The sequence below is a fragment of the Trachemys scripta genome, chromosome 3, assembly GCF_013100865.1.
Source record: "Trachemys scripta elegans isolate TJP31775 chromosome 3, CAS_Tse_1.0, whole genome shotgun sequence".
Classification (NCBI taxonomy): domain Eukaryota; kingdom Metazoa; phylum Chordata; order Testudines; family Emydidae; genus Trachemys; species Trachemys scripta.
In genome coordinates this window covers 125335365-125362686 of record NC_048300.1, presented here as the reverse complement: position 1 = coordinate 125362686, position 27322 = coordinate 125335365, and the positions used below count along the sequence as shown (strand labels likewise).

Genomic DNA, 27322 nt, shown 5'->3' with positions numbered 1-27322 from the left:
GGACAGTACTTCAGATTTTGTCGCTACCAAAGAACAGCTCTAATGTGGGCATATCCCCCACATCCTCTACAGTGAAGACCGATGCAAAGAATTCATTTGGTCTCTCTGCAATGGCCTGGTCTTCTTTGAGTGCTCCTTTAGCCCCTCTGTCATCTAGTGGGCCCCACTCCTGTTTGGCAGGCTTCCTGCTTCTGATGTACTTTAAAAAAACGTTACTGTTCGTTTTGACATCTTTAGCAAGTTGCTTCTCAAATGCTTTCTTGGCCTCCCTTAATATATTTTTTTTAAATTTACTTGTCAGTGTCTATGTTCCTTCCTATTTTCCTCATTAGAATTTGACTTCCATATTTTAAAGGATGCCTTTTTGCCTCCACTGTTTAGCCACGGTGGTAGTCTTTTTTGATTTAGAGTATATGTTTAGTCTGAGCCTGTTAGTGTTTTTAAGTTGGCTCCATGCTGGTTGCAGGCATTTTACCTTTGTGACTGCTCTTTTTAATTTCCATCTAACTAGCATCCTTATTCTTGTGTAGTTTCCCTTTTTAAAAGTTAAATGTTATTGTGGTGGGGGTTTTGATATTTTCATCGCCTACAAGGATGTTAAATTTAATTACATTATGGTCACTATTGCCAAACAGTTCAGCCTATAGAGGGTACATTTCACATGAGTTAATAGGTTAAGGTAAGCCCTAAGTTCCCGCACACATTCTCAACCTGCTAACTCATTTGAAAACTACCGTATTTTCCGGCGTATAAGACGACTGGGCGTATAAGACGACCCCCAACTTTTCCAGTTAAAATATAGAGTTTGGGATATACTCGCCGTATAAGACTACCCCTCTTCCAACGCACACCAAAAAAAAATTAAAAAAACATCAGATTTGATTTCAATATGGTAATTTTAATTCAAATGCTTATGACATGCAGGTACTTAGCAGGAAAACTGTCACTTATAAACATAAGGCTGTTTGTCATCAAACATGTAAACATAAAACAGTGCAAGTGGATTAAACTTTTCCTAATTCACTCTAAAGCTGAAAGGAAGGATAAGACAATAAACCCATGGGAGCTGCCATGCTGTTTGTTTTCTAAGCTGTCAACCAAACTGGAACTGATGATGATAGGAGGAAGATAACAAACAAGAGAGAGAGAGCAAGTGCCGGGCAAGTCCCTGGCGAGTTAGCAACACCCATCATAACTGCAAGCTACGGTATTTTTACAGGTTTTGCTGGCGTGACAGTTTCCCTTTAAAAGCCTTCAAAATCCTCCTGTTCGTCATCTGATATCATAAGTACATCAATGACATCTTGTGATACATTTGTAAGGCAGTCATCGTATGGATCGAATTCCGTATCAGATGGTGTGGTCTCAGCTTCGGCTTCCTCTTCATCTTGCCACAAGTAGTCGTCCTCCATACCATCTAATGAATTTGATATGCCACACTTCTTGAAAGACTTGATTACTGTTTCTGCATCAATATCATTCCAGGTTTTTATGACAAACTTGCACAAAACATCCAACTGTGGAGCACGCATGTTTCCTCCTTTTGTGAATGACTTTTCACCGCTAACCATCCATTCATTCCACTGTTCTTGAATGCGATCTTTAAATGGCTTGTTTAGGCACACATCCAGTGGCTGTACCAATGATGTCAATCCTGCAGGAATAACTGCCGCATCTGTGTTTAGTCTTGCAAGCATTTGCTTGGTGCTGGGAGTTAAATGAGCCCTGAACATATCCCACACCAGTAGACTACATTTTTGAATAAGTCCACCTGGTCGCCTGCTCCATACATTATCAAGCCATAGCTTTACCCCTTCTTCATCCATCCAGCCTTTTTCATTCACATGTACAAAACAACCAACAGGGAACTTGAATTTCGGCATTGTTTTTCTTTTAAAAATAATCATTGGTCTCAGTTTGGCGCCATCAGCTGTGCATCCTAGTACCACTGTAAAACTGGACTTCTCATGTCCTGTTGTTTTAATTAAAATTGTTTTTTCACCTTTTTGATGGACAGTTTTATTTCCAACCATATCAAAATTCATTGGAGTTTCATCCATATTTCCAATACTACTTAACGCATAGCCATGTTTAGTGCGCTGTTGTATTAAGTATCGATGGAAACTATTTACTTTGCTATCAAGATCTGCAGGTAATTTTGGGGCAATTTTCATCTTTTGCCTCAGTACCATATTATGCCTTCCCATGAATCTAGTACACCAGGATACATTGGCCTTAAATCTGTTGCTGTGATCTGGGTTAGATTTGGCCCACTGAAGTGCAAACAAATGTATTTTATTTCGTGTCACTACATAACCATTTTGGCGATGCTCATTCACCATGTCTGCTACATGTTTTTCGAGTTCTGGCCAATGTGGAGTGCCTCTTCTTAATGCACACTTACCCCTTGGCATACTCTTTAATGCTTTTTCATTTGCTTTCCAGTCCCGAACCATCTTTTCTGTTACTCCATATTGTCTTGCAGCAGTGCAGTTATTATGTTCCATGGCAAAGTTTACAACTTTAAGTTTGAAACTGGCTTCATATTTCTTTCTTCTTGCTGGTGGAGCCATGATGGGGTTTTGACTGTTGGACATTTGTATACTGTACTGTATGTACTGGTGCTATACTGTATGAACAGGTACAGATACTGGTGCTGTACTGTATGTGGTACCCAGTATACAACAACCAGCCAATCACGGCAAGCGATGTACCTTACCGGCGATTGGCTGGTTGTTGTATACAAAGTCTGCTTGGATTGGTCAGCTCTCCCTGCCTGCCCAGCCCTCCCTGTCTCCAAGACTATCAGAGCGGTAGCGCAAACATGCCTCTTTCACCCGTCTGGCCTGCCCTTGTATCCTATTACCTCCTTCTCTGCCTCTCAGATCTCGCACATGCGCGCCTGCGCTGTTTCACTGCAGTCCTCAGGAGCGAGATCTGAGAGGCAGAGAAGGAGGTACGGTAATAGGATACAAGGGCGGGCCAAACGGGTGAAAGAGGCGTGTTTTTCTGGGCACAGCACCGCTCTCTCTCTTTTTTCCATACCCCGGGCGTCCCGGACGCCTGCAGCTTGCTCCGCCCTTCACTTACACCTTCCAGGTGAGGCGCCCCCTCACCTCGTCATCGGGCGGGGATGCGGCCGCGGCCGTTTTTGAGCTCCCCCCACCATATGCGGCGACCGCAGATTCTTCAGTCCGGCTCGGAAGTTTCAGCACCCGCCCTATAAGACGACACCCGGCGTATAAGACAACCCCCAACTTTTGAGAAGATTTTCCTGGGTTAAAAAGTAGTCTTATACGCCAGAAAATACAGTACATACTGCCTGGCCTTCACTAGGATTCTGCCTCAAGTTAGAGACATTCCTTGCTTGTTCAACGCAGCTGGGCTGTGCATGGATGTAGCATGAGGCTGACATGACTGTGCCACAGGTACAGCTTAATTAATATACAAAAACTTTTGTAAAAGGTAGATCAGCATTTTTAACTGGACTCTGTACTGTATAGACAATCAGTGGAGAGGCAAAGCACTACTCTGGAGAACTCCCACTCTGCCTTGCCCAATAATTACCATTTCTGGCATAAAGCTGGACAAATACTTTGAACTGACATTTGAAAGAAACTACACTAGAAAGTGCTGAGGCACCTGAGAATTAGAGGTGTCCATCACACAAATGCATATGGGGATTATAAAACAATCCAGAAAACCAACAGCCTGTTCTGAGAGAAAGAGGAAAGATTACCCAAGTGACTTTAGATATTCTTTCCCCATACATATAATTAGGAAATTTTTTTTTTTTTTTAGTAGACAAACCCCCAATCAGACCCCATATCTTTCCCCACAAAAATACTTATGAACATTATGTTTTGATATAAACAAAACAAAAAAAACCTTAACTTTTATAGTTTTGTAGCCTCAAAATAATCCCAATCTCTGTTCTTAAAAAAAACTCCTGCGTCACTGACCTCGTAAAGCCACAGTGCCATCATCAGAAAGCTTATTTGGATCAAGAAATATTTTGGCATCAGCATCCAAGGATTCTTGCACATATAATACTCGTTGGTTCTGTAGTCCAGTATTGTAAAAGTGAAAATACCTGGAAAACACAAACTGAGTGAGTAAAAAAGGAACTCTATTTTTATTTTCCAGCTCAGCTAGAAAAAGAAAAAGAAAGAAAAAGGAGGAGGAGGAGGAGGTGGTGGTATGAAAGATTGGTAAGAAGCCATAAAAGACAAACAGAAGCCATACAGTAGTGACATCTTTACAACAGAGTATCCAAATGCTTCTGGAATAAAGGGATATGGAATTCATGTAAGCCACCTTCTACCAAAAACATAAACAAACCAAAAACCCAAACAAAACACACACATACTATATACACAATAGAGGATGAAGTAACTTCCACACTACAACATGACACTGAACAGTTTGACAATTTTGACATCTTAGCAAGTTAGGGAAGCTTCATAGGACAGCTTTTTACCTTAAAAAAACCTTTGCACTCAATATTACTATTTCAAAGTTTTTAAAATAATAATTCACAGTTTTCATTCTCTAAACTTTTCCCCTCATATGCTTCCTAGAGCAAATGACTCCTTTATGTTTCCTTCCAACCTGAGCACTGTATCTGGTGGCTGATAAGTAAGTTTTAAATAAAAGAAACTGCATTTGAAACGGTTTCCCTGCATTTCCTTGCTAAGGTCTAGCACAGCAATAAGTGTCAGGAGACAGGTTTCAGAGTAGCTGCTGTGTTAGTCTGTATCCGCAAAAAGAACAGGAGTCCTTGTGGCACCTTAGAGATGAACACATTTATTTGAGCATAAGCTTTTGTGGGCCACAGTCCACTTCATTAGATGCATGGAATGGAACATATAGTAAGAAGATATATATACACACTCTTACAGAGGACATGAAAAAGTGGAAGTAGCCATACCAACTGTAAGAGGCTAATTAATTAAGATGAGCTATTATCAGCAGGAGAAAAACACGTTTGTAGTGATAATCAAGATGGCCCATTTTAGACAGTTGACAAGAAGGTGTGAGGACACTTAATATTAATATGCAAACTAGATACCATTAACTTGGGTTTGAATAGAGACTGGGAGTGGCTGGGTCATTACACATATTGAATCTATTTCCCCATGTTAAGTATCCTCACGCCTTCTTGTCAACTGTCTAAAATGGGTCATCTTGATTATCACTACAAAAGTGTTTTTTGTTTTTTTTTTTAAGTTAATTTCACTTCTGCGTTGCCAGGTATTTTCACTTCCTAGTTTACTAAATTAGCGTGACTGGATCACTGTTTCCCAGAACACTTTTTGTGCTCCCTCAGCTTTTTAAAGAGTATCTGTAATAGCTGCTGTTTCAGAGATGCTTAGTTGCAGCTGCTATTTCTTATCTTATAGTTGAAATGATATGATTTATGAATTTCTAAATATTAAACTTCTTATGGTTATATAGGCCTTTTTTTCAACTGAGTAAGATGTACATGAGAAAGTCCTTTTTATATCATGTAATCTCTAGATCTGGATAAATACGATTAAAAGTGGTACAACAATCACAATTTTTTGAAGTTAGTCTCTCACATGAGGCTGATCATTACTAATGGATAGTGAATACATATTTCAGATAGGGATGCTATCGGAAGAGCTACAGCTCCTCTCCCTGGCTTTGTGTAGCAAAGCCACTTTCTGAGTAGTCCTCCTTTCCCAATCTCTGTGAAGCAGCATGGAAGGAAGATAGGGGAATTCCTTGCACCTGTGAATAGTTGTGGCAAAGCATCAAAACCTATTGGTTGACTGAAAAAAGGCTGAACTGAAAGATAGAAAGGGCTCTTTATGAATTTTTACAATTAATAAATGTCCACATGGGACAAACGGACATTACAAACAAGGCTATCACGTCCCCTCTTTGCTCTTTTTGCTTGAGAACTGCTGCATGTCTCTGTAGTGATGTCACAGGACGAGGTAACCCAAGCTGCAACTCCATCTCTGCAGTTGAGGAAAGCCCAAAAATCAACATCCTGCTTTCTACCCTCGCCTAGTTAAAAGGAACAAAAGTTGCGATTTAAATTGGCAAAATTGTCAGTAACTAAAGTTTTTAAATGGAGTACCCTTATAGTCCCATTTTCTTTTTTTAAATCCTTGTTAAACAGTAGGACTTTCTGCTCCTCTGCTGATATTTAAAGGTCTTTTGAGCAAAAGAATATCCTTAGAAAGATAATGAAAATGACTACGTAAAGTCCTGTCAATTGCACAAAGTAAAAATAGCAAAATTTCCTCAGGCCCCCACTCGACGTTTCCAGTTTAGTAATCCTAGTTATTACTTATAACCTGGACTTAGAATTCAGCTTTATGGTCTAAAAGCACCCAACAGCTTCTTTACATACCTTTTTCCTTTCTTGAAGTGGCAACTGTACTTGGGATAGTCATAGAGCTCAGTCATTCGTTCTTTGAATAACCCTCTGACAGGACACTGCTCAAGAAAGGGCACTGTAAGCTTATTCTGGGCCTCCACAAAAGCCTGAAGGTAAAAAATAATGCACATGCTGAGTCAAACATACCTATATGTCGTACAAGAAATACTATCTATCTTCTGACACAAGTCGCACAGAAAGAATTGTTCTATGTATTTGACGTGTAGAGTCACCCATGAAGAGTCTCAACGCCTACCTCCATAATATCATGATAAAGTGATAGAAAATAAAGTATTCAAGATAAAATAGTAGATTTCAATCTTGACTCTCAGTGGCACACTTGTGTAATTAAAATTACAGCCACCAAAAACCAGATTTCCTCCCATCCCCCAAAAAGAAGCATTTAAGAAAGCGTCTCATATTTGTCCAAGAGGCTTGGGTAAAAATCAGATTATAGTGCAGGGGTCGGCAACCTTTCAGCAGTGGTGTGCCGAATCTTCATTTATACACTCTAATTTAAGGCTTCGCGTGCTGGTAATACATTTTAACGCTTTTTAGAAAGTCTCGCTATAAGTCTAATATATAACTAAACTACTGTTATATGTAAAGTAAACAAGGTTTTCAAAATGTTTCAGAAGCTTTATTTAAAATTAAATTAAAATGTAGATCTTCAGTTTAGTGTGGTCCTTGTCCTTGCTTTTCCTTGCTGAGTTTTCCAATGTCTGGCACATATTTGGATACTTTAAGCTGCGCACAGGCTTCTGAGTGATCTGTTGTTAACCGGCTCCGAGAGGGACAGAGGACAGATTTCATGTGTGAAAATACCTGTTCACACAGGTATGTGGATCCAAATACTGAAAGCATTGCAATGTTCTTCAAACAGTTAAATTTCACTGGCAGGGATGTCCAGCAGGTCAGAATAGAGGCCCCATGATCTCTCTCGGTAGCTTCAAGTGCGCTCCGCAAATCCACAAACTTTGATATCCACAATTCTGAGCTTTTTAACTGAATGAGTTGGATTTCGAAATCTTCAACACCCATCCACTGAAATACAGACAAATCCAAGTCGCTTTCGTTGAACTTTTCAGGTTTAATTAGAAAAGAAAGCATTGGGCCAAATCGCTGGAAATCTTGAAATCTGTCAGAAAATTCTGATTCCAGTTCTTGCATGTACTTTCCAATCTCATCGATACTGACAGTGCAACGTGTCGATAGCTCTTTTATGTGCTGGAAGTAGCGGAAAGTAGAAGTTTGAATATCCCTAGAAAAAACTGCTAGTTTCACAACAAATGCTTTCCAGGCTTCATAAAGTTCCAGAACTGTTTGCCCTGCACCCTGGAGACAGAGGTTAAATTCGTTCAGGTGAGCAGTGGTATCAGTTAGGAACATGAGCTTACACAGCCATTTGTCATCATCCAGTTTGGGGTAGTTTTGTTCTTTTTCCGACAAAAAGGCCTTGATTGCCTCAAAACAGTTTACAAAAGCGCACCAAAACCTTGCCACGACTTAGCCACCAAATGTTGCTGTGAAGTGGGATGTCGTTATAAGCACTGTCCATCTCTTCTAGCAGTGCTTGAAATTGTCTGCGAGTCAAAGCAGATCGAGCAACAAGGAAATTCACAATTCGCACCACTGTATTCATCACACTATTAAGCTCTGAATTAGAAATGTTTGCACACAGGTTTTCTTGATGGATGATACAATGAAATTTGACTGTCGGATGGCCAATTTGATCTTCAAGTAACTTTACAAATCCCTTCTGTTTTCCAACCATGGCAGGAGCACCATCTGTTGTCACACAATATTTTTCTCATGTTAACTCCTCGTTCTTCAAAATGGTTTACAAAACTTTCCAGTATATCTTCCCCCTTTGTTGTGCCATGCAGGGGTTTTAGGCAACAAAGTTTCTCTTGGATTTCATCGGAAGCACAGTATCTTGCAACAATTGCCAAACGTGGAACATCGTTTATATCCACCCTCTCATCAACTGCAACACTAAACACTGCTGTGTCTTTCAATGCAGTCGTCTGCTTTTCCTTAATGATTTCTGCCATTTCACTTATGCGTCTCTAAACTGTTCTGGCAGAGATGGGCAGTTCTTTTATTCTAGATATGATTGTATCTTTATTTGGCAAATCATTGAACAAAATCTCTGAACTGCTGAGAAAAACTTTTTATATATTCCCCATCTGTAAATGGCTTTCCGTTTTTTGCAATGCACCGTGCAATCTTGTAACTTCCTTCTGTAGCTTGATTTTTACTTACACTTAAGCTTTTAAAAACACTGCTTTGCTTCTCAGGCTGCTACTGCCTTTTTGATTGATTCAGTCTTGTCTGCTTCATCTCGTGCTTCGTTTCAAAATGTCAAACACTTGATGTGCGACAAACAACACCTTCATAACAGAAAGCACAAATAGCACGGTCCTTCTTTTCAATAAATCCAAATGCATCTGTCCAAGCAGGCTGAAATGATCGGACATCTAGCTTCGCTTTCTTAGGAGCTGCCATTTTGTCAAATGTTCCCTTTAACTCTCAGTGGGAAAAAAAATGTCAATAGAAGGCAGGCACAAGGTCCAAGGCAGTGTGGTCTAAGATAAGCAATTTTAAGATGGGGTTCTGAGCTGCACCCCCTCTTGCCTGGCATGCAACCCTCACTGTCCCAGGCTGGGGACAGTGGGCCACAGCAGGGAGGCTGAAGAGGACTGATCCAAGGCCAGGAGCAGAGCCCAGGGTGGCCTGCTGGGACTCCAGGCCCGAAAGCAGGCTGAGCAAGGGCTGGAAACCCAGATTGGCAGCTGAGGTGAGTGGAGTAGGTAGCTGGTAGGCCTGAGCAGGGCTGGAGCCCTGGACCCTGTCTGCAAGAGAGCCTCCAACCGTAAGCAAGGTGAGTGGAGCTGCACGGTAGAGACCCCTGCTAGCGAGGGGCCAGCAGCCAGAACCCCAGAGCAGCGACTGGCTCAGCCTGCCGCCACTCTGGGGTTTCTGCCCCCAGCTCCTGCCAGCTGAGGTCTCAGCCCGCTGCCAGCCTGGGGTTCCTTCACCCAGGCTGGCAGCGGGTGCTGAGTGGGACCAGCGGCAGGACCCGGCTGGCAAGGGGCCAGCAGCGGGAACTCCAGAGCTGGGCGGGCTGAGTGGCTCAGCCCGACCCCCGCTCTGGGGTTTCGGCTGCAGGCTCCTGACAGCCGAGGTCTCAGCCCGCTGCCAGCCTGGGGTTTCTTCCCCCAGGCCAGCTGCAGGTGCTGAGTTGGACCCGCGGTGAGTCCTGCAGCAGGTCCCGCAGGAGCCGGCAGCTGGAACTCCAGAGTGGCGGTGGGGCTGAGCGGCTCAGCCCATGCCGCGTGCCAGTAAAAATCGGCTCGCGTGCCAACTTTGGCACGCGTGCCGTAGGGGGCCGACCCCTGTTATAGTGTGTATATAAATAGTGTTAGCTTCACTTGCATCACAAGAAGTATACAGAGCTGTAATACAGCCTCCAGTACTCTACCAAGAAGGATAGTATTTATATGGCAGCGTATGACTAGCAGACATACATAACACTGAGCTGTGTCAATCCATCACATCTCACAAGCTATATAGAATTGGTCTGGACAGTAAACCCAGGAAAGCCCAGGGTACAAACAGGAATTGGTTTTGTCAGTTCTGAAGACAGCACTTCTTCCTTCTCATAATGCACTGAACCAAATCCTCATGACAGCAGGTGAGATTCACACATGTGAAGAGGACTCGAATGGTGCATAAAGGTATGTTCTGAGCTGGGTCTCTGTTCTCGAGAGGCATATGATCACGTTCCTGATCACTTGTGGACATTAAAATTTCAGTGTCACAAAAGGGTAGTAATGTCAACCCTGGTCTCAAGGCCAAATCCAACTCAATTATCTTTTGCCTACCCAAGTTCCTTCTGCAATTTCAATTAGAAATGATATTCTTCTATTTCACATCCTAAAACTATTATGTAGGGTGTCCGGGAGCTGTTAAGTAGGTGCTGTATTTTATCCCAGAGTTGAGTTCTTTTCAGCAGCAGATGAAAGGAGCACTTTATAGCTTAAATAGCAGTCTAAAATACTTTACAATTCTTCAGAAAGCAAGGTGCTATACAAACAAAATGGATCCCAGCGGTCCATTGCCTTGTACCTTGAGTACTCATTTACCTCTTGTGCAATGGAGTAAAAAGTACCATTCAAACCTTGCATATGCGAGAGGAACTCACATAAGCCCCTGGTCTGCTAGTACAGGTACTAACCAAATCTAGCAAAGAGTATTAATTTAGGAGCTATAAATGCCCAACAAAAAAATTAATTTAGAGAAAACAAATTGATTATTTCAATTAAGCCATCATGAGAATGTAGATAGCAAACACACTGGCTATTCATTTAATTAAATTAATGTTTGCAAAACACTAAGATTCGCAGATCAAAGGGACAATGTAAGGGTGCAAATTATTATAAATAGCCACACATTTATTCCATTTGCTATCCTGAATTGTACTGGTATATCAGACCCGGGGTAAACACTTTAGGACTTTTCTTACGTTCTATAGGGCATGTTGAACAGAGTAATACTTACACATTAACTGTTCTGCTCACTGTCAGATCAGACCAGTAGTTCTCAAAATTTATTTGATTGCACCCCCCTTCTTTGTGTCTGTAGTAGTTCACGCCCCCCCATCCCTCCCGCCACACAAGTACATATACTGATAAAAGTGGCAGAGGCACTTCACTTGAATCAATTTTGGCTTCTGTATTTTTCACTTGAGTTTGGCTCATTCGTTTGATCCATTCTAATAAGAGCAAAAGCAAAACTGTGATTGTGATGCATGCTTACAATTAATTGTGCACATCATGTTGTAGAAAATGGATTAAGGTAAAGACTTTGTATAATACTATGCAAGCTTAGCAGAAATCCATCAACACACACAGCGCCATCTGAAGACCTGATATGTCTGGAGGAATCAGCTTTGCCAGTTATTTGTTGCTGTGGGGTAAAATGTGTATAGTGAGGTTTTTTCCTCCATAAAGTTTCTCATGCCCCCCAGAATACATTCCACAACCCCCTCCCATCTAAGGGGACCCACCTCCCCTGTTTGAGAACCTCTGGATTAGACCAATTTTACCATTATGGAATACTTGACTATATTTCCCCCTGCCTCTGCTCAATCACAAAGTATGTTGCAAAAGTTACAAAAATATTTATAAATGGGATATTATCAGAGTCTAAAAAATGACTTAGAATTAATAGGTTCCGCAAGAGTTTTGTTGAGAGAAGATCCAGACAACTACCCTCAAGAATTAAAAAAAAAAAAAAAAAAAAAACCCACAACCCTGACTTTCCAAAAGATTGCACGCAAATGAGGCACTACTCTATAGAACATACACTGAACACATTAAATTTGCCAATGGAAACATTCATACTAAATAGCCACATCCAAATGAAAGGCACTAAACAGAATGCTTACTTCCCCTCCAACCCAGAGTCCATTCAGGATAGATATATAAAAGATCAGCAAAATTATTCTCTACCTTCCCTCCTTTCATGAGCCTACAGAGAAGGATCCTGTATTTTTTGTTGAAATTCACAACTGTAAAATGTCACGGCATAAGATTTGGAGAAGTACAGAACTGAGTAATAGCAGAGAAGGAGAGAATAAAAAGGTTAAGAGGAGACAAAATACGTGTGTCTTTCATACAAATAACCTGGCTTTTTTTCAAGTTCGTGCTTAAGGGAAAAAAAGAAAGCCAGTTTCTTATGAAGATGTCACCACAGAATGCACTACTCTAGTCAAGCTAAAAGCCCTGAAAAAAAAGTGAAATGACAAAGCCATTTTAAATGATTGATTTGTACAGTACAAAGACTCAAAGTGAAGCTTCACAGTTAGTGAGGAGAAAATGGGGAACAGCCATATGTTTAAAGACTGTAGCAAATGCATTTATAGTAGCGAGCTTCATTCCCTGCTGATCACATTGTAGGACTACAGGTTTGTCTGAATTTTTCTTTCAGAAGATTAGTTTGAATAGATCCTCTAACTTATATTCCACTTGCCATCCCTCTCTTTCTTTAGCTAGAACCTCAAGTCAAACTCATGCTGTAGTTCACAAATATTCAGTCCCTGTATCTGGTTTCTGATCAGAGGAATCCCAATGCTTATGAAGGAAAGGGCAGAGCAGAGTCTCCCAGGTCTGGGACTCTGAGTAGTTAGAGACCTGTGCTAGCAGATCCCTATGAAGCATTGAGGTCTTATAAATAATAGTATAGCACCCCATCATGCATCTTCTACATAGGTACCCAAAAATGGAAGGCGTGGTTAAATATTTGACAGTCTTTTTCTAACATACTAGATTGTCTTTTGATATAGAAAAACACTATACAGAAAGCTATTATAGTTATCTTCTTCACTAATCCAGTAGCGGAATATGTAGGATAGATAGATCCATAGATCGATTAAAAAAAAAAAAAAGTATCTGCTTTCAACCTCAAAAATAGCATAACTCGTTCTGTTAGCACTTCTGCTGCTTACCATAGCGCCTACCAAAAAGACATTTTTCCCTTATTTGTTTAATCTTAAATCCAGTTAGATTATACTAATAGCCACATTTCTCTTGCATTCCCTGTCAGAGCACAAAAAACCCCAAATGCACGTATCTATTTTTCCACAGTTTCATATCAGCAATTTAAATGAAGGATATACTGGTTTTATAATTAATTATATTGTGTTAACGTCCAAAGCATGCTAGGCACTTTCCAACACCGAAGAAGGCATAGTCCTTGCCCCAAAAGCACACATTCTATTAAAACAAAAATCAGATGAAGGCTGAGGGAATAGGATATGTCATACAAGCAAACACAATAGGGTGACAGGTTTCTTGTTAAAAATATTACATATCAGTTAAATACACTAGACAACCTTCCCAGCAACCTTCCTCCCTATTCAGCCCCCTCCTTCTGTTCCCCTATCAACATCAACTCTCAACTTCCACCCTAGTATCCCGATGCCCTGTTCTACCAATGTTCAACATCTCACTTCTGCAGAGGTGAGCTGTTGACTAAAAACAGTTATATGACTGCTGACAGCAAAGAAAGGGCTCAACAGTAGGGTATTTCCTGTACTGCAGCAAAAGAAAAGTAATGCACACCAGTATACTCTTCTACCATGGATTTACTCAGAATTGTGGCTGGAGGAAACAATTTTTCTGTGTAAGACACAGAAGGAAGGGACACCTAAGGGGGTGGGGGGGGGAAGAGAAATTATTAAAAATAAAAAACAACCACTACCACCACCACCCCCAAAACCACACAAACACCACACAAGAAGCTCCAATTTCAAGGAAAGTAAAGAGGAAAAAAGAATAAAGCAAAGGAAGGCTAATCTGTGTTAGCTGCATTAAAAAGGTTACCCAGAGAAAAATAAAACTTATTGCTGTCTGCTGGCTTTGCCATCTCTTGTTTGTTACATAAATCTAAAGGGAGTTGAAATGCCTTCATTCTATTTGCATGTCAGTGCTCAACTGACCTGATGCAGGGCAACAGGAATGCAAGAAATGTACACCACTGCACTCTACTGATTGCCCTGATAAAGGTGGGTGTCACAGCAACCATTCTGCAGGGGGACAGTCCCCTCAGATCTGAGTGAATTTACAATACTTTACAGAGTTACGGAACATCCCCAAATATCTGCAAACCACCACAAGAGGATATGAGGGGCAGTTCTAGATCATCTGTTGACAGGAATTGAACAGCAGTTAAGAAAACTGCTAAATCTGGTCCCCCCCCCAAAAAAAAATCCTTCTACCCCCCCCCCAAAAAAAAATATTTTTTCCCCCCGGGGGGGGGGGAATTTTTTCCAAATCCCCCCCCCCCCCCCCGCCCCCTCAGTTCTTTATACATTTCTCAACACTTCTCTAATAAAGAGTTACACAGTAACAGTTAAAGAGTTTCATTTCTCCTTTTGCAACTATCATTTCCAAACTTGAGGAAGCTTTGAGAAATTACAGAGCAATTAAAGAAAAGGTGAAAAAAATCTAGAGACAGTTTATCCTACTGCACTGAGTGGAAAAAATAAATAAGGAAAAGAGAAAAAGGGGAGGGAGGGAGAATGGAAAAAAATAAAAATAAAGATTTCAAAGTTTCTGTTTTTGATGAAAACCAGGGGGAAAATTTTTATTCATTTATATATATATATATATATATATATATATATATATATATATATACACATACATACACACATATACATATACACACACACACACATATACACACACACACACACACTCAACAGTTGTGTTTTAAAATATTCATTCAACATATTGAATGTATATATATTTATTTTACTAGTGCTGTCAATCACAGCTAACTCAAGTGATTAACTCAGAACAAAATAACTCGATTAATTGTAGTTTTAATTGCACTGTTAATAATAGAATACCAATTTAAACTGTAAATATTTGTGGATGTTTTTCTACATTTTCAAATACATTGATTTCAATTACAACACAGAATACAAAGTGTACAGTGAGCACTTTATATTATTTTTTATTACAAATATTTGCACTGGAAAAAGCAGCAAAAGAAATAGAATTTTTCAATTCACCTCTGACAGGTACTGTAGTACAATCTCTTTACCATGAAAATGTAGCTTACAAATGATTTTTTGTTTGTTACATAACTGCCCTCAAAACCAAACCCATGTAAAACTTCAAAGCCTACAAGTCCACTCAGTCCTTCCTCTTGTTCAGCCAATCACTAAGACAAACAAGTTTGTTTACATTTACAGGAGAAAAACCTGCCTGTTTCTTATTTACAAGGTCACCTGAAAGTCAGAACAGGCATTTGCATGGCAATGTTGCAGCCAATGTTGCAAGATATTTACGTACCTGATATGCTAAACCTTTGTATACCCCTTCATGTTTTGACTTGTGTCCAAGAACAACATTTATTTAAATATTTTATTATTGTTTTAACAGCACAATTTATTTTTAATTTTTTGTAATCACACGATTAATCACAATTAATGTTATAATCGTTTGGCAGCCTTACTTTTTACCCAAAAAGTTAATGCACATTTTTGACAAGGTCTGGGAGTTACATGGTCAGAGACCTATGATTAGACTCTAACCTCAGCATGGACATTTGTATTCAGTGATGCACATGGAGTTGGCCATTTAGGGTACGGCTACACTGCAAATGAAGATACGAATGTAGCAAGGATACACATACCCATGCAAGCTTTAATCTCATTAGTATAGGTAACAATGGCAGCATAGTTGTGATGGCATGGGCCCTCCAGGGACTCTGGGCAGATACTCCAGTTGCTAGCCTGTGTTGCCACAGCTATACTGCTAAAGCTACCATGGGTATACCTACCAGCGTAACGATCACACCTTTCACTTGCAGTGTAGGGAAAAGGGGCAGTCACAAATTTCCACTTCCTCCCCCAACCACCATGTCTGCAAGGAAACTCACCAAGCAATAGCTAAGATTCCTAGCCCTTAAGAGGTGGGGGAAGTCACATGTGAACCAGTACCTTTAAAAACACAAAGTAAAATACACACATGAAAAAGAGAGACACTTCACCACCACTATTTTTTTTTATTTAAAAAAATCTACCCAAAGAGAAGAGACCACAAAACAGTCCTTATTACATTTTCATGGGAAACATTCAATGCTACTTAGGCTAGGTCTACACTACCCGCCTGAATCGGCGGGTAGAAATCGACCTCGCGGGGATCGATTTATCGCGTCCCATTGGGACGCGACAATCGATCCCCGAATCGGCGCTCTTACTCCACCAGCGGAGGTGGGAGTAAGCGTCGTCGACAGAAAGCCGCAGAAGTCGATTTTGCCGCCGTCCTCACAGCGGGGTAAGTCGGCTGTGATACGTCGAATTCAGCTACGCTATTCACGTAGCTGAATTTGCGTATCTTAAATCGACTCCCCCCTGTAGTGTAGATGTACCCTTAGAGAGTGGTGTCTTATTTGCCAGTGTGTTAAATTCCAGTATGCGCCAGTGTGTTTTACAATCAATAGTTAGTTTATCCTTACAATGTCAACTTAAAGTTCAGTGTTGTATCAGAAGCCACACCCCTGTTAGGTTTACCGTTTCTTGTTAAAGGTAGCTGAAACAGGTCCTGTTCTTGCTACTTGTATACCAATGGACTGCCACGCCCACACAGAATCCCATATCAGTCAATGTGGCTCTGAACAGGTGCAGCAGTCTGCCTGCTCGTAAGTTGAATAATATGGGCTGTAGTTTGGAAATACAATAGCTTATTTCTACAGAAATACTACGGATGAACTTTATCCCCCTATTCAAGTGAAAAAAGCAAGGACCATCCAGTGCCCTTAATATTTTGCACTTTTGGACTGAGGATAACTGATGTGCTGTTTTTTGATGATAACATACACAACTAGCCACCTGTTTTATTTTGTCATGGGCTTTTTGCTGAAGTTTTTGCTGAATGGCTAAACGTGAAATACATCAGAAACAATGCATGTTCCTGTTTGAATATTCAACTGGTAAAATATTCAGCAATTCTGGATGGATTTTTGATAGTTTATTAATAAAATATTTGACTCACTCTAGAGCAGGTTGAACAGTATTCAAATAATTATGCAGCAGAGTTTGTTAAGTTATTCACCAATTCTTTGTCATACCCACCAGTTCTCTGGTTATAGGTATACTTTCTTTTAACAGGATAATAAATTTCACACACACAGGATGGGGTTTTCAAAAGTGCTCAGCCCTGGCCTAATTCTGTTCCCACTGAAGTCAGAGAGGAATTTATCTTTGACTTCTGTGAGAGCAGAGTTGGGGTGGAATTTTTGAAAGCGTTCAGCAGTGGTCTGAGAATTTCTGTAAGTGAACTGTACAGAGTTCTATTTGTTCAGGAGATAAACAGAAATATATATCCTAGGACTAAAAGGGTAATCACTCTAACAAAACCCATCCCCCAGAACAGAGCTGGTATCACTGATGGAGTTAAATATTACAATATAAAACTAAACAGAGTTCTGCTGGCTTGTGTTTCACTAAATAAAGGGGAAAGAGACAAGTCAAAGTGCAACAGGAGAAGGATCAAACTGTTTATAAACAAAATATAGGTCAGATATAACTATAAACTTATCTGACTGTGTCCTTTTAAAATAGTTTCACTTCCAGTGTATTATTCCAAGCATACCGTCTGCTTATAATTACATTATATTTCCATCGCCCCAAGTTAACTGCTCTTGCTGCTTGATCTCTGATCTTTTTATCCCCAGTCTGCCTCTCAGGCCAGATCAACAATACAAACTTTTGCCAACATAGCTACATTAGTTAAGGATGTGATGATATGTTGTCCTGGCAAAAGCCCCTTGTGTAGATGCAGTTACACTGACAAAACTGGGCTTCTGCCAGCATGACTTAGGTTTGACCCACACTTAAAAGTTTTTCTGGATAGGAGTGTTTAAAAAAAAAAAAAAAAAAAAAAATCCACCCTAGCCAACATACCTGTTACGCTTTCCTCTCTGCCTCTTATGCAGTAGCAGTTACTAATGGAGGCAGCCAGGTTCTCCCTTTCTTCTAGTTGCTTTTACACACTTCAGGCCTGGATAACTCTGTCTGGGAGCTCTGTCCCACTTCTGTTCTACGTCCAGCAAGCCTCCCCCTCACAGGTGAGCAAAAGCCTTCTTAGCGCAGTGATACTCAGACTGAGGCTCTCAAGCCTCACTTTAAATTTCACCTTAAATCCTCTCTCTCTCTCTCTTTAGTTTATGACAGACACACATTTTTGGTGACACATTTTGCAATACTGGGTATCAAAGTCACTACATAAAAATAAGATGTATAGTATTTCTTCTGTTGTCCTTCAAAAGGTAATAAGCAAACCTCATGCACACAGACTGAACTGCATACAATAGAAACAGAGGGATAAATAAGAAAAGGAGGCCGTAAAGCTGGGAAGTGCTCTTCCTGCCTATTTTTATGCTGGATTATAAAGATGTTCTAGCCCTGTGATGAAGTAACAAATTTTAGCTCAATGCCACCCAGAGCATTATTAGTCACCGACCATATATTATGGCATAACATAAACCAGATTTTTTTTTCCAAACTCTAAAATATATTACAATGTCATAAATGAAGGTATCATCGTACTATAAAATAGGATATGGTGTGATCAAAAAAGCTTCAGGAGAAAAAAGGCATATTGAAGGTTAGGATTTAAGCTTGTAGGCATATGAGTGCACAGAAGTAGATACAGTACACAGCAACTAGCCCATTATTTTCATGAGCACATAGCTTATCCATAAATAAGAGAAAGGGGGAAGGAGGGAGAACACACAAGCAATAAATGTCAGACATTTGGAAGATCACGGGGATTAGTAAGAACTAACTGCAATTGTTCTTCAAGTTCTGAGGGCTGATTAAGTGATTTTAACTTATTTATCAACAGTGCAAAATGTGCCTAAAATGTAGACTTGAAGGGATCAGAAGTGTTTTTCCAATTTGTTTTTCCAAAGCTGCAAAGTCTGATCACAAATCTCAATCCAATTACTTGTTCCAGCACATGCTCTATTGCTGTTGTCACAGCTGCTATATAAATGGACTCGAAAATGGAGTATAACAAAGGAGTAAGTATCAGAGGGGTACCCATGTTAGTCTGTATCCACAAAAACAAATGAGGAGTCTGGTGGCACCATAAAGAGTAACGCATTTATTTGAACATAAGCTTTCGTGGGTAAAAAACCCACTTCAGATGCATGGAGTGAAAATTGCAGATACAGGCATATATTATTCTATATATAAAACAATCTGTTACTCTTTATGATGCCACTGGACTCCTCGTTGTTTTTAAAGGCATAAGTACCATTTCTCCCTGGCCTCACTATTCAGCAATTCTATATGGTTTCCTTTATTATGGTTATTTCATGTCCTGCATGCACTATCTAAATATAGGGACTGGAGAGGGAAGGACCTTCCTTCCTTGGGTAGGATATTCTTCTGTCCCATTTTGTGGTGGTTATATTACTAGCAGAGTACATATTGAGGCATTCCACAGCAAGAAGTGATTGATAAGGTGGCAGTTTGCAACATCAAAGTTACTTGTCTGTTCATACTCCTGGGGCAATCAGCAGCTAATGCTGAAACTGGGTCTTTAAAGGCAGCCAATCAACAGGAGAATCTTCTTGCAATTCACCTTCAAAGATAACACCCAATAGGATAAGCTTAGTATTCAGCTTATTTCCTAAGGGTATTGGTCTTAAAAAAAAAAAAAAAAAAAAAAAAAAATCACAGTACTGCTATAGCAGATGCATGATTACTTTTGCCCCTTTGCCAAGCAGTAGCAGATGTCAGCCCTTGTTGATCAGTTTCGTGTCAGAGGTAAAATCAGTGACATGGGGTTAACGTATTACTACTATAATATGTTTACTTATTAAGTGTACACGACTCCTGGTTCCTTGAACAGAGATGGTCACGAATTGCTCACAGGCAAGTCCCTCTTGCAAACCTCAGGTACGGCATCATTGCCTCATCACCAAGCAGCAGCAGCCTCAGAACTGCTTCTCAATGCTCAGAGGATATTGTTCCTTGTTCCTTCCTGGAAATATCACCGACAGTCCACCCCAACCCCCTGTTCAGAGCTGCTCCTCTAGGATGGAATGGGCCACAATGGGACAGCCTGGACATCAACCCTCTTCGTGCAGCTGCGTTACAAAGGAACCTCAGAAAAGGTTCAACTGCCCAGATAAACGGCGAGTCATTTAGTATAATCTCCCTGACCCAAACAGTCATTGGGTAAGAGTTTCATGCATGTTATGAATTGACGTATAAGCACTCAGGATCGATACCTTAACACGTCATTACACTTTTGCTAAATTCAACCACTGTTATGTGTGTGTTCACAAGAACATAATTCAATATCTGATATAGATGTCAATATTTTAATCATGACCACATTTTAATGGTGACTGCTTTGGTCACACTGGTAGGAGAGAGTATCAGAGTTTTCAGTTTTAGCTTGGAATTTCTTTACTCTTGTGAATTTAAAGTAGGCTCTTCACATAATTTGACCTCAGTATTTTGCAGCTAATCTGCATTAGCAATAATAGCCTGATAGCACCAAGGTGGAGAGTTCAAACGCAGTATCTTTTAAATGGGTACATAACAGTGTAAAAAGAAAACAGCGAAGATTATCTATGGAGTTGGTTGGAGGAAATGTTAGGTGCCTCCCCTCAGTAAGGATAAGCATGCCTGACTCAAGGTGAATTTGAAAATCATATAGAAAAAAAGAAGATATTCTAGGATTCAGATCAGTCTAGCTATATGTGGTAGCATTTCTAAATAACATACAAAGGCACAACAGGATTGGAGAATGAGGTATCCCCCTCCTGTCCCGATTTTATAGGGACAGTCCCGATATTTGGGGCTTTAGCTTACATGGGTGCCTATTACCCCCCACCCTCTGTCCCGATTTTTCACACTTGATATTTGGTCACCCTAGGAGGGGGTAAGTACGATTGTTAAAAAAACAAAAACAACTATTTTTAAAGGTCACCTATATATACACATTAGCACCTACTTAAATAACAGAGGGTCCATTTGGATAAGAGACTAATTTTAATCTTGTTTGTTTAAAGTTAACATTAGGTTCTTGCCCCACCTTACCCTCAACTCAAGATTCCCGCTTTCCTTCCTGTTTCTAGGAAGGACACTATGCCCCCCAGCTGGGGTTGCTCACTCCAGCAAAAGCAGGGGAAGCAGCATCAGCTGCAGGCAACGCTGACTCTATGGAGACAAATGACACAGGCTGCTCCTTCAAAGCAAAGCAGAAGACATAAAAGTGATCTATGGGGTCAGCTGAGTAAGATTTTATACCCTTCCCCACTCCCTCCCACCCTCCTGCAAGATACCTGGGAGTGTTGAGAAGCACCCTCAGCCCACAAAGAAATGGAAAGCCTTTGGGCGAAGGGAAGGGATGAGCACAGGTCTCTGAAGCACCCTGGGTAGTCCAAACTTCTTACACCCTCAGTCCCTGCTTATTTGTTCTGCTGCTGGAAGCGTGGCTGTCCCTCCTCTTCCGCCCTACCCCTTTTGATGTGGAGGAAGACAGGAGTATCAAATTCCCTGCTCCCCGCAGGAGAGAGAAAGCAGACCCATGTCCTCTTCCCTCTGCTGCAGAGCAAGAGGCCAGTGAGGAAAGTAGGTAGACAACTACAAGAGGCTCTGCAGCAGCAGCAGCTTAGCACTCAGGGCCAACATTTCAGCTCTTCTCAGGGTATGTCTACTTTGCAATGTAAGCCCAGGGTTAGTGGGAGTCAAGTCAGCTGACCAATGTTAGGTAAACCTGGGCTTGAGCGTCTACATTGCATCTTAACCCTACATAAAAAGACTATTCTCACTTGTGCTTGAACCTAGGGCTCTGGCATTGACACAGCAGTGTGAGATCCAAGTCAAAGTAATCATATTTTGGATTTCCTAGCCACCCTCCCCCCCATCCCGAAATGTGGCCCCTATGGCCCTAGGACTGTGGTGCACTGTGTGGAAAACTTTACTGCATGTTACCAGGAAGCAACTTGCTTTGCAAAAGGCTTGATCGGTTCACTCTCCATTGCAAACCCAGGAGGCTCTCCCAGCAGCGTGCTTGCAGATTAGTGATCAGAAGTTAATGGTTTAATGCGGATCTGAGCTGCTGCCCTTTGGGTGGGGTGGGGTAGCGTAGCTTCCATTTATAATAGAGTGATTGCAGATTGTAGGGATAAAGAGACCAAGGAAGTCCAGCTGACTCCCAGGACCTGAGTCAAGCGAGGCTGTGTCTACACTGCAAAGCAACAGGGCTCAGACCCTGGGTGCCAACTTAAGTCAAGCTCGGATCCTCCAGCCCCGCAGGGTCCTGGGACCCTGATTCTGAGCCCTGGGTTATTGCAATTGCAGTGTAGACAGAATGGGGGGAGGAGGGGGTCAGGCTGCTACTCAAAGCAAGTAATATAGTTCCTACAGCATCCGATAGTGAAATGGAATACTCTACCAAATCCCTTTTATTTAATAAATCTATCAGAATTCTCCAAGCCCTCTTGCATTTTAAACTCTCAGCAGTATTAACCCCAGTGATGATATATGTCATCGGGGCCTTATCCAAAGCCCAATGGAGTCAACTGAAAGACTACAGTGGACTTTACTGGATGTTGGCTCAGGCCCCAAAACATTTGTGGTAGGAGCATAGTACACTGATTTGGTCTTTTTTAGTCATAGTTATTTCTATAAGTTAACAATTGCTACTAGTACATTTCCAGCCATCAGTCTTCAACCACCTTCTGCTTTATTAAATTTTTTGTAAATACATAGATAATATACTAGACATAATCTCACTAATGGGCTGCTACCCTCCAGGATCTATTAACTTTTAAATCAAGACGCTGATCTCCATTTTCTATTTGGCAGTACACATCAGTGCTTTAAATGGTGCAACCCTAAAATTATAGTTGTGACAGACACAGCAATTTCCTGAAACATCCTGGACAACCATATTGAATACAAGAATGGCCATACTGGGGACATCTAGCCCATTATCCTCTCCCTGACAGTAGCCAGTGCCAGATGCTTCAGAGGGAATGAACAGAACAAGGCAATTTTGAGTGATCCACCCCGTACCATCCAGTCCCAGCTTCTGTCCCTATTTCCTATCCCTTTCTTAATGGTTCCTAACATTGTTAGCTTTTTTGACTGCCGCTGCACATTGAGCGGGTGTATTCAGAGAACTATCTACAATGACCCCAGATCTTTTTCATGGTTACAGCTAATTTAGACCCCATCATTTTGGATGTATAGTTGGGATTATTTTTTTTGCAACACGCATTACTGTGCACTTAACACTGAATTCACCTGCCTTTTTGTTGCCCAGTTACCCAGTTGTGAGATCCCTTTGTAATTCTTCACAGTCAGCTTTGGCCCTAACTATATTGAATAATTTAATATCTGCAAATTTTTCCACCATGCTGTTCACCCACTTTTCCAGATCATTTATGAATATATTAAAACAACAAGGAGTCTGGTGGCACCTTAAAGACTAACAGATTTATTTGGGCATAAGCTTTCGTGGGTAAAAACCTCACTTCTTCAGATCCATAGAGTGAAAGTTACAGATACAGGCATTATATACTGACACATGGAGAGCAGGGAGTTACTTCGCAAGTGGAGAACCAGTGTTGACAGGGCCAATTCAATCAGGGTGGATGTAGTCCACTCCCAATAATAGATGAGGAGGTGTCAATTCCAGGAGAGGAAAAGCTGCTTCTGTAATGAGCCAGCCACTCCCAGTTGCTGGCACCAGTGTTATATATGCCATCATGTGCCAGCAATGCCCCTCTGCCATGTACATTGGCCAAACCGGACAGTCCCTCCGCAAAAGAATAAATGGACACAAATCGGACATCAGGAATGGTAACATACATAAGCCAGTAAGCGAACACTTCAATCTCCCTGGTCATTCTATTACAGATTTAAAAGTCGCTGTCATTGAACAAAAAAACTTCAGAAACAGACTTCAAAGAGAAACAGCAGAACTAAAATTCATTTGCAAATTTAACACCATTAATCTGGGCTTGAATAGGGACTGGGAGTGGCTGGCTCATTACAGAAGCAGCTTTTCCTCTCCTGGAATGGACACCTCCTCGTCTATTATTGGGAGTGGACTACATCAACCCTGATTGAATTGGCCCTGTCAACTCCTTGCTCTCCATGTGTCAGTATATAATGCCTGCATCTGTAACTTTCACTCTATGCATCTGAAGAAGTGAGGTTTTTACCCACGAAAGCTTATGCCCAAATAAAACTGTTAGTCTTTAAGGTGCCACCAGATTCCCTGTTGTTTTTGTAGATACAGACTAACACGGCTACCCCCTGATACTATGAATATATTGAACACCACAGCTCTCAGTACAGATTGTTGGGGGAACACCCTATTTACCCCCCTCAACTGTGAAAACCAACCATCTATTCCTACCCTTTGTTTCCTATCTTTTAAGCACTTAGTGACCCATGAGATGACCTTCCCTCTTAAACAAAGTAAGCTGTCATGGGATAAGAGCCTTTGGTGAGGGACCTTGTCAGTTTTTTGAAAGTTCAAGTACCCTATATCCACTGGATCACCCTGGTCCACGTTTTTGTTGACTCCCTTAAAGAATTCTAAAATATTGATGAAACATGATTTCCCTTTACAAAAGCAGGGTTTTGTAAGTGTTGACTCTTTCCCAATATATCATTTTCATCTATGTGTTTGATAATTTTGTTCTTTAATATAGTTTCAAACAAACAATTTGCCTGGTACTGAAGTTAGGCTTACTGGCCTGTAATTGCCAGAATTGCCTCCAGACCCTTAATTAAAAATAGGTGTTTTATTAGCTACCATCCAGTCATCTGGTAGAGAGGCTGATTTAAGCAATAGGTTATATACCACAATTAGTAGTTCTGCAATTTAATGTTTGAGTTCCTTCAGAACTCTTAGGTGAATACTGTCTGGTGATTTATTATTGTTTAATTTATCAATTTGTTCAAAATCTTCCTCTTGACATCTCAATCTGGGACAGTTCCTCAGATCTACCACCTAAAAAGAATGTACTGGGTGTGCAGATCTCCCCCATATCCTCTGCAGTGAAGTCAGTGAAGACTGAGGCAAAGAATTCATTTAGCTTCTCCACAATGGCCTTTCTTCCTTGAGTACTCCTTTAGCACCTCTATCGGCCAGTGGCCCCACTGACTATTTGGCAGGTTTCCTGCTTCTGATGTACTTTAAAAAAAAAAGTTGCAGTTAATTTTTGGGTCTAACTTGTTGCTCTTCAAATTCTTTCATGGCCTGCCTTTTTATACTTTTACTTGAATTAAGTTAAGCCTTACCGAATTAAATTAAACCTTATGGAATTAAGCATTTTAGGAGTTCATATTAAAAATGCAAATATTTATGTATTATTGTGGGACTGTACGTAACATCTCTAGGAGGCAGACATGACTAATGCAAAAGCTGGCAAGCATTATGAGCTTCAAAGGGCTATTTTAGAACAATGGGACACAGAAGGAGGAACTTTTGGGATAAACAAATTTTAGTGGGATACCTAGAGAAATACTTGGGGGGCAGGAATGCTAATTCCCCACTTCTGGGCCCAACCTATTAAAGCTACATCTTGAGGAAAATACATTGCCTGACAAATTACCTATTCACGGTTTTTAAGGATAAAAGACCCAAACTATTAAAAAAAAAAAAAAAATCACATATTCATGGGCGTACTTGTTCTGAGCTAATGGCTACTGTGAACTTGTGACCACACAAAAAAAATCCTTGGTGCTGTTTAAAGGATAGTACATCTGCCAAAGCCCTTATATAGAGTTTTGGTGATCTGGTAAGCTTATTAGCATGCCTGTAGATTTTTTTTATTATTTTAAAATATTGTCTCGGTAATGCTTTTATTTTAAGAATAAGTGTGCTTACTTAGGAAAAGCTGTGTTGCAACTTAAAGCTATGGGTAATTACGTTGTTTACAGCCTCTGAGAAGAAAAACACAGTGGGCCTGCTGAAGCAGTTTGACTTGCTGGGGAATTCGGTGTAGGCAGAGAATTGCGTAGTCTGGAAAAATCCTGGTCATGAGGGAAAGAGACACGTGTCTTTACCCAAGACAGGTGACAGCTGGGGAGTCAGAAGCCTGAGAGCATGTGCCCTTATTGGACCACAGAGGTGGAGGGGAAATACTGGTGCAGTTGCCCTGAATTGTGACAACAGTCACCTTAAAAGAAAAAAAGTGAATAGCCATTTCAGACACTACTTCTGTCCCATCCTTCCCAAGTTCCTATGACTATTTCTTATTTTTAATAAAATAGTTTTCTCCCTCCTGGTGCTGCAGGAAAGACCTACTCTAATATGATAGCCTGACTACTTTTGGGCCAATCCTGCAAACACTTATAAACATGCGTAACCTTATTCACAAGAGTAATCCCAAGATCAAGAGCTATATTGGTTATAGGGGGGGGGGGGGGGGGGGGAGAATGAAACTTTACACAAAGTGCTGTCAAATACACAAACTAAAGAAAAGAGAGAGCCTTCTTCCTCTATTTTGGCTACAGTGATTTTAGGTGTTAGAACATTTTGAAACAGAAACTTGAGTTTGGTAACCTTTAATATTCAGGAATCATCTGTCGATGTGGGGCAAGAGTGCTGGAACAAGTTTTATAGTGGGGGCGGTGCTGAAAGCAGAAAGCATTATTTTGTTATTACCACTGCCGCACCCCGATGTGGGCTGCACTATAAATAAGATGTGAACTATCTAAATTGTTTAATATCTTTATCTCTACATTAACAAAGTCACAAGATTTGGTGTCTTAATACCATTGTTTCATTGATATCAAAGAGTATTGTTACTGCTGACAATCTCCCTGCATTACAAAGTTACCAATATTTTGCAGGCCTACAAAGAGATGCGTGTCAAAACATCCAATTTTATAGATTAAAAAGTTACCTTTGTTTGTTCACCATCAGGGTCTTCCAGCCAGCAATACGGGTCGCATATTTTACACCCATGGTAATCATGTATCTGAATTTGAGAGAAAGACATTTCTTTAATAAACACAAAAGCAAACTTTGTTTTGTTTTGAAATTAGCAAATGATCCACATCAAGATGAAGGCTCTGTGGAACACCAGAGCTGGGAAGTAAGAAGCACTGCTCGAGTAAACACCCCACTAATTCCTGGCTCCAAAATGAGCAAGCCAATATTCTATGGCCAGGAGAATGGTGGCCAAGTCAGTGCAGTCACAGTGAAAGAAAAAGTCAGATGATTATCAGGAGTTATACTCACTACTAGAAGGTACATATAAATCCTATACTCTTTTCATATGGAAAACCAAACCAAACCAACCGTAATTTAGCATCCTCTTCATGGTCTTCCTCAGCAATCT

General features: G+C 40.7%; 1 protein-coding gene across 1 annotated transcript in view; it reads right to left on the bottom strand.

Moving 5' to 3' along the window:
- The window catches only part of PREP (prolyl endopeptidase), a 168364-nt gene that overhangs the window by 136198 nt on the left and 4844 nt on the right, over positions 1–27322 (bottom strand). The window contains exons 2-4 of the mRNA XM_034765960.1: positions 26885–26959; positions 6386–6519; positions 3963–4093 (exon numbers count right to left, since the gene is read on the bottom strand). Coding sequence (XP_034621851.1) covers positions 3963–4093; positions 6386–6519; positions 26885–26959 — 340 coding nt within the window. The remainder of the gene's footprint in view (positions 1–3962; positions 4094–6385; positions 6520–26884; positions 26960–27322) is intronic.